Source organism: Asparagus officinalis, chromosome 9, assembly GCF_001876935.1.
Source record: "Asparagus officinalis chromosome 9, Aspof.V1, whole genome shotgun sequence".
Classification (NCBI taxonomy): domain Eukaryota; kingdom Viridiplantae; phylum Streptophyta; class Magnoliopsida; order Asparagales; family Asparagaceae; genus Asparagus; species Asparagus officinalis.
Window position 1 is genome coordinate 62,249,033 of NC_033802.1, and position 14,674 is coordinate 62,263,706.

At 37.7% G+C, this 14,674-nt stretch overlaps 2 protein-coding genes across 4 annotated transcripts in view; one reads left to right on the forward strand and one right to left on the reverse strand.

Annotated features, from left to right (window-relative positions):
- LOC109824596 (cysteine-rich and transmembrane domain-containing protein A-like) overlaps positions 1 to 7,285 on the forward strand; it is an 11,863-nt gene extending 4,578 nt beyond the window's left edge. For both annotated transcript variants that reach the window (XM_020391224.1, XM_020391225.1), the window contains exon 3: positions 7,005 to 7,285. In XM_020391224.1, coding sequence (XP_020246813.1) covers positions 7,005 to 7,056 — 52 coding nt within the window. In that variant the 3' untranslated portion in view covers positions 7,057 to 7,285. The remainder of the gene's footprint in view (positions 1 to 7,004) is intronic.
- LOC109824812 (transport inhibitor response 1-like protein Os04g0395600) lies at positions 9,185 to 13,615 on the reverse strand. Of its 2 annotated transcripts, XM_020391462.1 has the most exons (4): positions 13,211 to 13,614; positions 12,573 to 13,112; positions 10,585 to 11,080; positions 9,185 to 10,155 (listed from the first exon to the last, which is right to left on the reverse strand). In XM_020391462.1, exons 2-4 carry the CDS (start codon positions 13,040 to 13,042, stop codon positions 9,373 to 9,375), a joined length of 1,749 nt encoding a protein of 582 aa, XP_020247051.1. In that variant the 5' UTR covers positions 13,043 to 13,112; positions 13,211 to 13,614; the 3' UTR covers positions 9,185 to 9,372. The 2 variants fall into 2 exon arrangements, with proteins under 2 accessions (XP_020247051.1, XP_020247050.1); XM_020391461.1 differs by having other exon boundaries at positions 12,573 to 13,615.

Genomic DNA, 14,674 nt, shown 5'->3' on the forward strand with positions numbered 1-14,674 from the left:
AAGTCAATTGGTTCGACTTGGTCAAGTCGACTGAAGTTGATACACAGATTTTCCAGAAACTAAATTTTGTAGAAAACTTGATTTTTTAAATTCAATTAAAAATAACAATTCAACTCGAAAAATAGTAAAATTTGGGGAAATGTTTGTATACATGAAATTGAACATGTTAAAGAAGAAATTTTTGAAAACGCATTTCTCATTTGTGAAAACTTATCTGGTTTGCAAACACATCATGAAACCCGAAAAACTAATTTTCTAAATTCAATTAAAATTAACAAATTAACTCCAAAATTAGTAAAACTTGGGAATATGTTTATACACATGAAACTAAATATGTTAAAGAAGAAATTTCTCAAATTGCATTTTCCAAACGTGAAAACTTACTGTTTTGCAAAGTGTTCAGAATACGAAATCGTCAAAACTTAGATTTTTATGAAATCATTCCAAACAAGTTAGGAAATCGTTTTGAATGGATTAATAGACTTTGGAAGCAATGTAAAATGATATCATGGAGTCTATAATCCGAAAACACAATTTATGAAATAATATGTGTATGTATAGAAATTGAGCTCTAAGCATAACACATAAAGTATAACTTCTAAACTAATATACTCAAGCAATTTGATCTTCATTGAGCTTGATCTGGGTAGAGGGATGAAACGCGATATTGGATCTTTGACTTGAATACGTAAAGGACTTCAATCCAAATTCCTTCCAACCTCCTTTAGATATCATCGTGAAGGCGCAAGTTCATCCAACCTCCAACAGAGGATCTTTGTGTAGGATTCCTAACAAGTAAATACAAACACTCGACAAACGATATTAGGAATTGTTTGTTAATCATCAAACTAAATTAGATAGTAGGCTCATAAACATGAGACCTAACATATGTTTCTAAGGAAACTCGCTGCTACCAGTCTTTCTAGTTTGCATGCCAAAATTATCATACTCATGCAAATAAGAGGTCTCTGTCTTGTCTTTTTAATATACCTTTAGAAAAGAAATATTAGAAATCCTCCCAACTGGAATAATATTTGGGAATTTCACCAAAATTTTAGTCAGGTCTAATTGCTTGAAGGGGAAAATTTTTTAGAACGTTGATCATTCTATTTCTATGAAGGATGTCATGTCCCTAGCAGTCTGGGTTATATTCCTTTTATCCCATTATGTTAACTTGATGGGTACTTGAATCATGGATCCATGATCTTCCATTACATCGGGTACTGAGAGGGCTAGGATCAGATTTGGGGTGCTATTGAAAGTGTTTGTAATGTTGGAACTTATGTTTGTCAACATATACCCATTATGTGTTGGTATCTGAATCTCTACTCAAAATTTGATGTAAAAACATGTTAAGAGTAATAAATGAAAATTGTATACTGGAAAATGGCAATGGAAGAGGGTATTATGCGTTGTGGAGATTCTGTGGTGCCCAACTGGAGGCTCAAGCGTAGAGGAAAAGAGAGAGAGGTTCTACTTGGTAAATAGAACAATACACACTAAATATCAGTTGATACACAAAATTGAAAAAACAAATGCAGACAATTAACAATTTCATAAAATTAACAAGAGAATGAAAAAGCAATACACATATACAACATGGTTTGAATTTGATTTATGTCCGTGGGCGTAGATATTCACTAATCAAATCACGATAAAGATAGAAGAAGCCTCAAACTTTAATCCCAAATGCATCTGAAGCTCACATCCATAAAGGCAACAAATCTCTCAGTGTATATAACCCTACATCAAATGAAATACATGTAGGATGCTGAATGCGTGCAACATATAGAATGTTAAAGATCATCTCCTTGTAATTGGGTGCTGGATAATATACAGATCCTGCTCCATGTAATAGCCCTAGAAGTAGAAAGACCTTATATGCTTGTAGGCATAAGTTAATATATTTCTTCTCGCTAATTATTTGTTGAGAGTCAATTTGACTCAAAGGTTAATCTCCAAGCATATTTAGTCATATGTTCCTCTAACAAATATGTGACTAAAACCCATATCATATAGTTTCCAGACCTAAAGTCACTCCTAAATAATGGTTATTGTCAATAACATGAATAGCAAAATTCTGAAGAATTCAGACTTGCAGTAGGAATATCAGATAGTAAGCTGGAAGTTCTGTTGAAACTTTTTGGAACAGAGGTATATGTTTGTGTGCTTTGAATAAATTGGGATATTCAAACTGTTATTGTTAATGTGTTTTAAGTGCTGTCAAATACCTTGGATAAGGTGAATTAGAGACCTGTTGGTTCTATGTGTTAATGTGAAACCCTCAAGAGCTCTTATTAGCTCTCTTGTATGTTATTTATAGTGTTTAGGGATACAAAAGAATTTGTCCCTAATTAATATGGGACTAAACAATAAAGGAGTAAACAACTCTCTCAACACTCCCCCTGAGCAACAAAACCTGGTGGTTGCTCCATGTAAACCTCCTATTCAAGAATGTCATTAAGGAATGCATTCTTAACATCCAATTGATGTGATGGCTAGTAATAGCGAACGGTAAACGAAATAAGATGCGAACATATGTCATTTTAGCTATAGGAGAGAATGTATCAATATAATCAAGGTCATAGATCTGTGAATATCCCTTTGCAACTAGTCGAGCTTTGAGGCGAGCTAGAGAGCCATCTGGATTTACTTCGATAGTATAAACTCATATGCAGCCAATCGCTTTCTTCCCTGATGGTAGTGTAACAAGATCCTAAGTCTCATTCTGATCTAAGGTCATCATCTCTTTTTTCATTGTCGTCGTCCAACTTCTGACAAATTCTTGAAAATTGGGTGAGAATCCAAAGAAGATATGAAAGAATAATATGATGGAAATAACGACGAGTAGGAGACAGTGTGTAAGAGGATACTAAGAACTCCAAGAACAAAATCTTTTACCCTTTACGAAGGGCGATAGGAAGATCATTAGTAGGCTAAGCACTTGCTGCACAGTCACATTTTGACTTGCTAGTATATCAGACACTTGGGTGGATTTGGACAATGGTGGAAGTTGTAGATCAATACGTCTTGTACAAACCTGAACTGGTTCTGCAAATTTGGATGGTGGATCAGTTTGTACAGCAGTCCAGTGGTTTCCCGATAATAAGATAGTCATAATCATCGGGAGGGTCTAAGGATTTATCAAAAGCAATATGTTTTGAATTATTCTCAAAGGACATAACATTAGCTGAATATATCGATTTAAGGACGAACAATAACATATGTACTCTTTTGAGCCCTAGAATATCTAGGAAAAATGCTTTTTTAAGAGATTTTGCATCTAATTTCGTCCATTGAGAACTATGATTGTGAATAAAGTATATAGACCCAAAGATCTTAGGAGGTTAATGAAAAGCGTCTTCAACTAGATATAAAAGGGAGATCAGAATTTTATTTCTTATAAGATAGATGAAGGTAATCTATTGATCGGGTAGTAGGTTGTAAAAATGGATTCCCTAAAAAATATTTTTAAATTTGACGATGGAATAACAAGGTCCTAGCAATTTCTAGCAGGTGTCTGTTCTTGCATTTAGTCACCCCGTTTTTTTGGAGTGTGCAAGTACAAGAAGCCTAATATAAAAATTTTATTTCTTTCAAATATTTTATGGAAGAGCTTTCAAAATATTCCTTAGCATTATTTGTATTTAAAGTTTTAATGATATTATGAAATTGATTTTTAACATTCACAAAAAACTTTAAAAATGGAGAACACTTCGAAACAAGTTTTCAACAAATAAATTCAAGTCATATGAGAAAAGTCATCCACAAAACTAACAAAATATTGAAAACCATTTGGATGTAACAGAACAAGGACCCCATATGTCAGAGTGCACTAAATCGAACGGGTTACGAACCCTCTTATTGACGTGACTTAGGTAAGACACCCGTTGGTGTTTTCGATTTGAAATGACTCACAATCTAAGGATTAAACATGATTCAAATATAAAATCAACGTTTCTAAAAATCGAAAGAGGAGGATGACCAAGCCGACAATGTGCTTCAAAGGCTAATGTGAAGCTGATACATGCCACTTGGGAAGGGGAAAAGTCCAGCTCGTACAAGTTGTTCCACTCACGTCCAGTACCAATCATCTTTCTGGTCCAAGTGTCTGAAAAATACAATGTGTAGGAAAAAAAATATTACCATGCAGTTTAATGCTTTAGTCATCCTACTGACAGATAAGAGTTCAAATGAAAAATGAGGAGGATATAGCACAGATAAAAATAAAATAGTACCAATATTGGTAGATATGACACCCGTAACATGTGTATTGGATCCACCATCCAATATTATGGAAGAAAAGGAGGTAGTAGATGTGCACGAGGATAATATACCTCAGTGCCTAGTCATTATGATCAGTTGCTTCTGAATTGATAACCTAAATTTAAGACGATGATTATGTAAGGTAAGTAGTGGGTTTACCTGACTGGGCAAGCGTAGTTGTAGTATGAGAGAATTCTGTCTTTTTAAATTATTAAAATAACTAGAGCTAAAATTGCTCAAGCTGGCAGCATATGTCTTCATCTATGAGACTCCCCTGTGTTGCCACATGTGCACTATGAGGTTGTTTTCCCTGTAGCCGGGGATAATGGAATTTCGTGACCCGGCTCCTTACAGTAATGATGATGGATAGAGTAACCAGATGAACCCTTCCCTGTAACTCCTTGTGAACTATCACCTCGTCCTCCACGTACTCCAAAGCATCCTCCACGTCCACCAAAGCAACCTCTACTACGACCACTCCCTCGACTAGTTGTATGTCTACTCTATGTGGCAAGAGCAGACCTGTTTGCAGAATTTCCTGTAGTACTTACCAGCATAGCTGACACTGCTAATCTCAAAAAATAATGTCTCTGCTAAAGAACGTATAACTGAGCTCTCAATAACCTGTCATCTGGTTGAATTATAAGAATGTAGAAGAGAATCAAGAAAGTGAATATCATCAGTTGATCCCATTAGTCTTGCATCTTTTGAACATCCACCGTAATGAGGAATATTTGTCTCAGCTCCACTACGAGACGATTGAAGTTGTCATATTGCTCCTCAAAAGTTTGACTATGCTCGTACATCTTGCTCTGAAATAACCTCATGAATTGCATCATACGCTCGATTGGCGTGTCCACTACTTGAGTACAATTGCTTCAAGAGCTTCCACACCTGTTTCATTATATTACAGTGAATTGCTAGCTGAAGAACCCGCGGTTCCATGCTGTTTTAAATTTTTGATGAAGTACACTAGTGTTATCTTATTTTCAGGAGGAGGTAATTGGTATGGGATGGTCATTTGTAAGATGATGACCCTTTCCCTGACCTGAAACATAAACTCAAATCAATGATTTTCAAAGTAGATGATTGGACCCATTTAATTTCTAGTCAGTGACCTTGCTACAGAGCACCTCCGTGTGGGTCTTCATCTCAACTTTCTCGTCCACCTAAATAGTAGAATCACTGGAAGACGCCATCAACATAGCAAATAAGATCGTTCAACTAATAATATTTTGGCAAATAACTATCAAGAAATCATCAATACATAGTCACCAAGTAATCAATCTATAACAAGTAATCACCATAAGTAATCAATCTACCAAGACATCCTATAAAGTTGGTTTCTTCGAGAGAATGACTTATCGATTATCTCAAAGAGATTGTTAATGTCTCATTGTAAGGTGACGCTAAAATGATTAGCTTGATCGAATTGGTTTAGCTAAATGATTGGCTTAAGATTTAGGAAGATTTAATTGGTTAAGGTAAATGATTGGCTAAAAATCTATGAAGATTTAGTTGATAAGACAAATAATTAGCTTAAGATCTATGAAGATCTAATTGGTTGAGTCAAATGATTAACTTAACAAATTTTTATTTTTTTATCGGATCTGATCGGGGGAAGATAAACAATACGATAGATGAACAATATTCTGATAAATAGTGCCCAAGGTAGATAAACAGTAGCTTTGTATTGTTTTGGGTCATGTCTGATATGGGGAAGATGAGTAGTGTCCCTGATGAACAGTATCCGCAGCTAGTGAACAGTGTCTCTGAACAGTGGAGTGGTGGCGACTAGGGTTGTTGGCTGAGGGTGGAGAGTTAGAGAGTTTGATGGTGGTGGGTGCTGGCTATGGTTCGAGAGAGGTAGAGGGTGGTGCCTAGGGTTAGGGAGGGTGGCAGCTGGGTTTGGGAGGGTGGCGACTAGGGTTGGGGAGGGGTAGAACGTGGTGGCTAGAGTTTGAGCGGGTGGCGGTTAGGGTTTAGAAAATTGGAGAGATGAGAGAGGGTGGCTCGGATACTATGTTAATGTGAAATTTTCTAGGGGGCTGTTTGTTTGCATAAGGGGGAAGGGGAAAGCCTGCAAAAAGTGTCAGTTTTGGCAGGCTTTCTTGCAAAGAGGCGTTTTCGCAAGAAAGCTTGCCAAAACTGACACTTTTGGTAGGCTTTCAACCCATTTCCCCCTCTAAAAGAGGCAACCAAACGCGCCCTAGAGCTCTTACTAGCTTTTTGGATGTTATTTATTGTGTTTAGGGATACAAAAGAGTTTGTCCTTAACCAATGTATGACTAAGCAACAAAGGAGTAAAACAACTCTCTCAACACTATGTGAAGAAGAAATCTCTCTGTTTTATTCCCCTGCGACCGTTGCCTGCGAGTAACGTTTCTCTTTAATAGGTTTGTGACACAAGCTCGGTAGATAGTATGGAGTAATCTTCTTGTGATCGAAGTAATTTGTGATATCTTGCATTTATCTCATATGTCATTTGTTTGGAAATGTACTGAGACCTTTCTCAGTCTGAACTTTGAACTATTTTTTCAGACTTGACCTTTTTTTATCAGGAAAATCGTTTTGCATCATCAGTAGATGCTTCTCAAATTCGATAAGGTTTTTGTCAGTAAATCCTCTACCATGACCGTGTTCGAGAGATGAAATTTGACAGTAGTGGACGATAAGTAATTTTGTTCTTTCAAAACTTATCCTTGTCATGTATTCTGATCTTTGTTTCATTGTTGCAGTATGGCTGCCCTTTGCTGCTGCTGTGTATTGGAGGAGTGCTGCTGCTTCTGAAACAGGCAGAACGTACCCCTAGTTTCCAAGCTCTGGAATGAAATCCCTGCTCCTATGTTTTCATAGTCTATATACTTGTTACTCGCTTAGCCGGGGAAAAAGTATATTGTTGTTTTTTATGTTATTGTAACCATTAGTAAAGGACCTGTAGATCTTGAAAAAAAACTGCATGGTAATGTTTAGAGACATGGTTTAAAGCACAGTTATGTGTAAATATGATCTTTTAATCTTTGTGGGTAGGTATTTGAGGTACCGGTGATTATATTGATACAATGTTTCGATTGCACTGATTTAAAATTGGTTATGAGATGTGTGCATAAGAAGAAAGGACTGGTCATGAACTTGATACACAAAATGGATAAAAGGAGCTGTCATCAACTGGAAGATCAATCTATTCATCCGGTTGGTTGAAGCATAAGCTTTATCTTGATCAATATGCTTTATAAAGAAGAAAAAGGTCTGCGGTGAAAAATGTTGCTTGGTTTTGTAGAGGATTTGATGGGGGAAGGCGAGGTGACAGAAGCTGCAATGAGGTTGAGGGATGGACATCTCTTTAAGCCTTCATATTTGGTTGAAGGAGAGGAGAGGAACGCTGGTTGAAGGAGAGGAGAGGAACGCTTTATAAAGAAGAAAAAGGTCTGCGGTGAAAAATGTTGCTTGGTTTTGTAGAGGATTTGATGGGGGAAGGCGAGGTGACAGAAGCTGCAATGAGGTTGAGGGATGGACATCTCGTTAAGCCTTCATATTTGGTTGAAGGAGAAGAGAGGAAAAGGGAGATGCATACTTTTATATTTATTTTCTATATCCTCTTATGTCCTCCCAATTTAAAGGTATTCTTCTTTCTCTAATTTTTTTTTAATTCATTTTGGGGTGTCTCTCTCCTCCCCTCTAAAATTCCTCCACGAAAGGCAATTTATTTTTGGACAAATTTAAAAATCAACCCATTTTCAAACTTATTCATCAAAAACGACATATTTGAAACTTATTTGCCACAAGCGACACAGTTTTAGCCAGTTTGGATCGTTTTTGGTGAAAAAAATACCAAACTTTACGAGACTTCAAGTCCCGTGAAGTTTTTTACATAACAAATCTTTACGGGATTGAACTCCCATAAGGTTTTGTATTTTTTTTGCCAAAAACGACCTTGTTTCAACCAGTTGGCTGAAACTGGGTTGTTTTTGGCAAATAAGTTTCAAAGAGGTCGTTTTTTATAATTATTTTTGGAAATGAGTTGTTTTTCAAAATCTGTCCTTTATTTCTCATCCCTTCCCTCCGTTTACCTTCCCTCCTACCAAATCAAGCTTCTGGAATGGTACATCAATAGGTAAAGAATTTTCAAATCAATACCATACTCAAGACCCTCAAGGCTTGCACAGAGACCACTAGATAGTTTCTAGTAAAGCGGAGAGCTGCCAGAAAATTTTAAATGAGCAATTCGCGCAACACAAAGAGCTGACAAAACCTAAATGTTAATTAGAGTCAAGTATCACAAAAACCCAACCTCCAACTTTGGACGATCATCAGTTAACTCCAATTAGCTTTCAAAACATCATAAAACCCCCCTTTAAGTTTAGGGGTTATTAGGAAACCCCGTTTTAAATCTCAGCCTTTATCAAAATAGCGCCCCATCGCAACCCCTCTCACATGAAAGTGAGAAGCGTAAATTTTCACAGGAAAAATCGTCTCCCTGCATTATTTCACCCACTCATGTGAAAAACAACAACTAACGCTATTAGAAGGGTTTCTGATAACTATAAACTTAAAAAATGGGTTTTATGATATTTTGAAAGTTAAGGGGTTATCACGTAATCTTCTTCTTCTTCTTTTTTTTTTTTATTTGGGGTAGCTGGGCAGGGATGATTTCAGCAAAAGGGATAAGGACCAAAAGATAAAATGGGACACGCTGCGATATAAGCATAGAAAAAGTACGAAAGTGATGATGCTACCCACAAAAAGGGAAAACAATTCAAAATGAGAGCAGTTGCGCCACTTTTAGACAACCTAGTGCCCTTCATCCTCAAATGCTTAATTAAATGCCTAAAATGAGTACATAAATCTTATAATAATGCTAAAAAAGAGAACACAAATCTTATCAGAGCACTTGCATGCATGCAAGTGAGCAGGGTACTGTGAATAGAAATACCGAGAAATATTTCATAAAGACCGCAAATGTTTAGGTTTCCAGGGAAAGAAATTACATCAACTAGCTTCCTTCAGTCCGAAAAACAAATAAACTAAAGACTACATAAAACAACATCCAACAGGAAACAAACACTGTCAAATCCCCGAATCGAACTCTAGCCGCACCAAAATTTTCTACAAAGTCCACACAAAATCCGGCGCATCCTCTCTAGGCCCTGCCAACGTGCGGTAAACATACATCTTCTTCGCCTTTGCCTTCTGAATATCGCCAACAACCTCATCCGTCTCGTCATCCCCATCGTCCTCCCCTTCGTTCATCACCTCAACGTTGAGCATCGGCATTTTTGAAGCTAAAAACTTGCAACCCCCTAAAGTAACATCACAAGCCGACATCCAAAGGGATCGCATTGTCTCATACTTCCCTACATCCTCAAGAACCGCTGCGTCCCCAAATGGGCTATCCCTAATCTCAAGCTTTCTCAAATTCTTGCATCCGTTGAGCACATACACCATTCCTTTATCACTGTCGCCTGCAAAGGCAACTGAAAGCATCTCAAGCTTTTCTGCGTACATTCCAATATACAAGAAGACTTTGTCGGTTAGAAGGCCAGAGAGTGAGAGTCTCCTTAGACTCTTGCAAGATTGGACGATGGCTCCAAACCCCTCATCTAATGGTTGGTGAGTAACCGGGTCGGGTTTCTTTGGATCAAGGATGCATAGCCTGAAGCGTATGAAATTAGGGCAGTTTTTGGCGACGGTTTCAAGTGCAGCATTTGTCATTTGATCGCAAAAGTAGAGCAAAGAGTTCAGTTTTGAGCAACCAGAAGATACTGAAACCAACCCTTCTTCTGTTACCGCGGCGTTACCAACGCCCAATGGAAATACCCTCAGTTCTTGCAACTCTTTACAGGTAGTAGCAACAACGGCTAATCCTTTGTCCCCGATGCTATCCAAAACCTAAAGAGAGATTTCATTATGTTGTTAGTTGCACGAAATTAAACACAAATGCATCATTTAAGTATGCTCTTTAATTGTAGGAAAGTGTTTCCAAATGAAAATCCTGGGTTTGGTTAGTCACAATCATTGTGGGATATGCATCTTTCGTTACAGGAAGGTATTTTCATTGCAAATCAAGTGTTTATTTTGCTGCAATTGCAAAAATGATGCACATTTTAGGAGTTGTACTATACTAACTTGATGAAATAATATACTTTTTTCATTTTTTGTATGTAATGGAATTAACTGTAGCATTTGATACAAAATGTAAATCCAATTCCCATTTCCAACTATCATGTTGCTAACCAAACAGTCAAAATAGAAATTTGACTGCAGAATTTGGTGCGCTCCCTAAGCTGAGTATATTTGGAAATAAAAGACTTTAATTACCCAAAGCCGTTGAAGCTTGTGACACTGGCGAATGAGCTTGATAAGATCTGCACCCTGGATTGCCGGAGCATAGCTCAAGTTTAGCGACGTGAGCTTCCAACAAATAGGATAGACTGCCAACAAGCATCGAGGAGAGGCATCCCAAAACCCGGACAAGCTACGAATGGACTTGCACTTAATAAAAGCATTTAAGAGCCTATGATAAGCTTCAGAGCGGTGATCAAGAGTGAAAGAGCCGGTGCCTAAGTCAACAAGCTGAGGAGCTTTTAGAAGGATCTTGGAGAGAGTTTCGGTGGATACTGCTCGATTAAGCCTCAAGCTTTTGAGGTTGGGGGATCTTGCGATGAGCCTCTCAAGAGATGCAGCATTTACTTCCCCTTTTAGGCAGGCAAAGTTAAGGGAAACAAGGGAAGTGCAGGAATCAGGAAAGCAAGTGAGCCATTTTGGCCCATGATCCTCTACCTCATTTTCCTGCAAGTCCAGCTCCCTAAGGTACCTAGAGTGCATTTACAAAGAGGGGGAAAATTTAGTTCTCAAGAAACATTTCATTTTCGGTTCCAAAGATGTAAGTAATAGTTAGAAATACAGTCATTGCAACACGTGAACAAAGAGTGACTTTTAAGTGACAAAAAGAAGAAGAAGAAGAAGCACTGCTACAAGTACCACAATTAGTACAAAGGTTGTATTGTATAAAGAAATTTGATCCCCTATTGCACATGTTGTAGCGGAAAAGGGAGAAGTAGGCAAATCATATATCAACTGACGTCACACTCAAGCTCCCTGCTCAAGTTTCAGTTCATTCAGAAATAGCGAAACGTAGATGTCATAGCACCAAGAGAAGCAAAATACAACATGGTGAAAATATGTAGAAAGATTAAAGTTTGAATATAGACATCAGACGAAATCCACTAATAGTTAAGTAGACGTTTTTGAGTGAAACAAGAGACATATCATCTAAATTATAAGAGGGCTTTCATATATTATCACTTCATTTACTGTGTTCGCCACATGCTTACTCTGAATAAGTAAGTAAAACCAACAGAAAACTGCAGGCAAACCAAATTGCAAGTTAAAAAAAAATCACAGATGTGACATGTAAACCCAAAAAATATTATGAAAAAGATAAATTAAAAAATCTGAATTTTGAATCAACATCTTCATCATAAGTCTATAATGTCTAGAAAAATTTACAAACTGTTTAGGTTTGGTTACGATAGTGTTATGCTCATGTAAAAGAGGCACCTCTTTCACATATATTGAAGCACAATGGATTCTTTAAGAAGCAATAGGATTTCAACACAATCTTTTGGATGATCAAAACACGATGTGGCTCCTCTGTGTCTAATAAACTATTGTGACATGGAAGTGCGATTTCTTCTATGCGAAATTGCTCGTGCATCCTAGCATGAAGACGCGCTAATTTTGTTGTTTTTAACAAAACATTGGTTCATGCAGTACTACAAATAACTGTTAGAATGCTAGAGTCAAATTAATATCTTATGGGTCTAATTTTTACAACAATAACAAGGGAAAAAAGCAGCTAACTAAATAATGAATTAAGTGAGAGTAGCTAAGAATAATTTAATTCTGTTCTACTCAGTTAAAAACTGCACAATAACAGGAGACACCCAAATATCAGTACTTGATTTATGTACTTATATGCAAAAACTGAATTCATCCAAATTATCAGAAGAATAGATAGCATACAACATCTAGCGATTTACCATGAGACTATAAAACAACATACATAAAGACTCTTTTCAACTAAAACACTACAATAGCAAAGAGAAGCAAAAAATCTTGAAAGAAAATAGTACATAATGCATCGTATAACTCATCCAATTTAATTCATGCAGATTGGAAGCACACAATATACAAAAAAGTACCAACATCTCTATCATGATTAGACATTTTATTCAATCCAAAATGTGAACAGAAATATCAATCCAAACTCATGACAAAGAAAACAAAGGAAGCAGCAATCTCACCTGCAATGAGTCGCAATTGAGGCAAGCCCATCAGTGCTGAACCCTTCACAACTATCAAGCACAAGAGCCTTAAAATTAGGAAACGAGAGAGCAAGGAGCTTAAGATTCTCGTCAGAAACCACCATCCTCTTCAACCTCAGCTCCTCCAATCCCGGGCACTGCCTTACCGCCGCCTCAATCCAGGGCCCCGCAAACCCTCCCCATCCATGCGGGACCATGTTGAAGTCCGCGAAATGCGGTTTCCCCTTCACACTCAATGATTTCACCTCCGGAAATCTCTCCATTGCCCTCTCAGGCCTCACCGAATAACAATTCCCAATGAAAACCGATCTCCGGCTAAGCCTCTCAATCTTGTACCAAATCTTGCAGACCACCGAGACCGCATTCCGGTCCCGGTGGGATTCGAGGAAGGAGAAGATGTGCTCAACCACCTCTTCAGGGAAGTAAGTCATGACAGTTGAAAATGGCATGGAGACTCAATTCTTTCTAGGGCTAGGGGGTATGAGACAGCAGTATTTGCTCAGATCTAAAGCTAGATTCCTTTCGGGAAGAAAAAAAAAAGCAGGAGATCGTCAGCCCACCCACCAACAATCGCAGAACAATTATCAAAAAACAGCAAGAGAACCCGTTATCTCTACCTGAACCCGTTTGAGAATTTACGCATGATCATAATCTCAACCCCACAGCTCGTCCCTCCTCAAATAATGCAAAAGACGCAAATCATTTGGAAGAAATCACCCAGATCATACCATAAATATCAATCAAAACCCCAACTTTCTCCCCACCCAAGTGAGCAAAGATCCTGAAACCCCCTAAAACCACTAAAAGGAAGCATCTTTCCAATTAGATCTGATCTGGGTCCAGGCTCAGTTGCAAACTTTACCCAAAAAAATAAAAAAAAACTAACAGAAAAAAAATCAGGAAAATTTAGAGAAAACAGCAAGAGGCCGAGATCGGAACAAATTTACCGAAATGGAGTACGTATCTAGAGATCTCAGCTGAAGAGAGAGAAGACCATCACCCCCCCTCCCATACCCTTTCTCTCTCCTCTCCGCCTCCTCCCCTTCCTCCTCTATTATTATTGTACCGACCCTCCGTACGTAACCAGGGTTAGTTTAACCCAACAACAGTTAGATGAATCAACGGTCGAGATCGCGTGGGGGCTGGAGCGGGCGAATCTAAACCGTTTACTGCTGATACGCTGGTCGTCGTATGCACGCGTCCTTGTCGAGTTGCGGATAAGAGCACGGAAGCGAAGAAAAGAAAATGGTGGGAAATTGTGGCTGGTGTTTGAGAAGAGGACACTTGAGTTGTGAGTTGGGTGAAATTACGGGTGGTGCCACTTGTTATGGAGCTTTGATCAGTAACGGAGTCATCATAAGTTTTTAATGATTAGATGCAACAGACTGAACAGAGCTCTAACTTTTTTTTTTTGTTTTTTTTTTGACCTTTTTCTTTTTCCTCCACCTTTTTTTTTACTTTTTTCTTATTACTACCACCTTTGCTCTTTCTTATTTGGCTTGGGGAAGATTTTGTGCGGCTACAAAAACAAACTAAACCAAACCAAGATCCAAAAAATTTATACAGAGCATTTTAGATAGAAAATCATAGAGAGAGAGAGAGAAAAAGAGGATATTAGCATTTACAGGGAGGTCTGTATGTACTTAACGCCCGTTGGTAAATGAAAATAAAAAAATCTATTGACCAAAAAGAGGATTTTAGACAGAAAATCATAAGCTAAAATATCATATTGGTATTAAAAGTAGATAATGTATACCTGTTTGGTATTAAAAATTACTCCGGAGTCATTTTGGTATTAAAACCAAACAACTTTTACCTGTTTGATGCTAAATCTCATCGACGATGAATTTTTTCCTGCAAGACCACAATTTTTTGCTAGGGATATTTTTTTTCACCTCGTGACCTTTAAAATTATTATATTTTACATCTTTCTTCTCATTCCCCAAACTCAAATTTCTTCTACCCCTTCACCAACAAGCTCCTCCTTCATTCTCACTTTCTCTCTCTTTCTTAATAGAGCCCCCTCTTCTTCTTCAACCTCTCCCGATTCAAACCCAAACTCTAATAGATCTCTCTCATCA

Coding starts and splice junctions, on each gene's coding strand:
- LOC109824812 (XM_020391461.1), bottom strand. CDS start 13,042: ATGCCATTTTCAACTGTCATGACTTACTTCCCTGAAGAGGTGGTTGAG. Junction 11,081..12,572: donor TCAATTGCGACTCATTGCAG/GTGAGATTGCTG, acceptor AATGCACTCTAG/GTACCTTAGGGAGCTGGACT. Junction 10,156..10,584: donor ACAAGCTTCAACGGCTTTGG/GTAATTAAAGTC, acceptor ATCTCTCTTTAG/GTTTTGGATAGCATCGGGGA.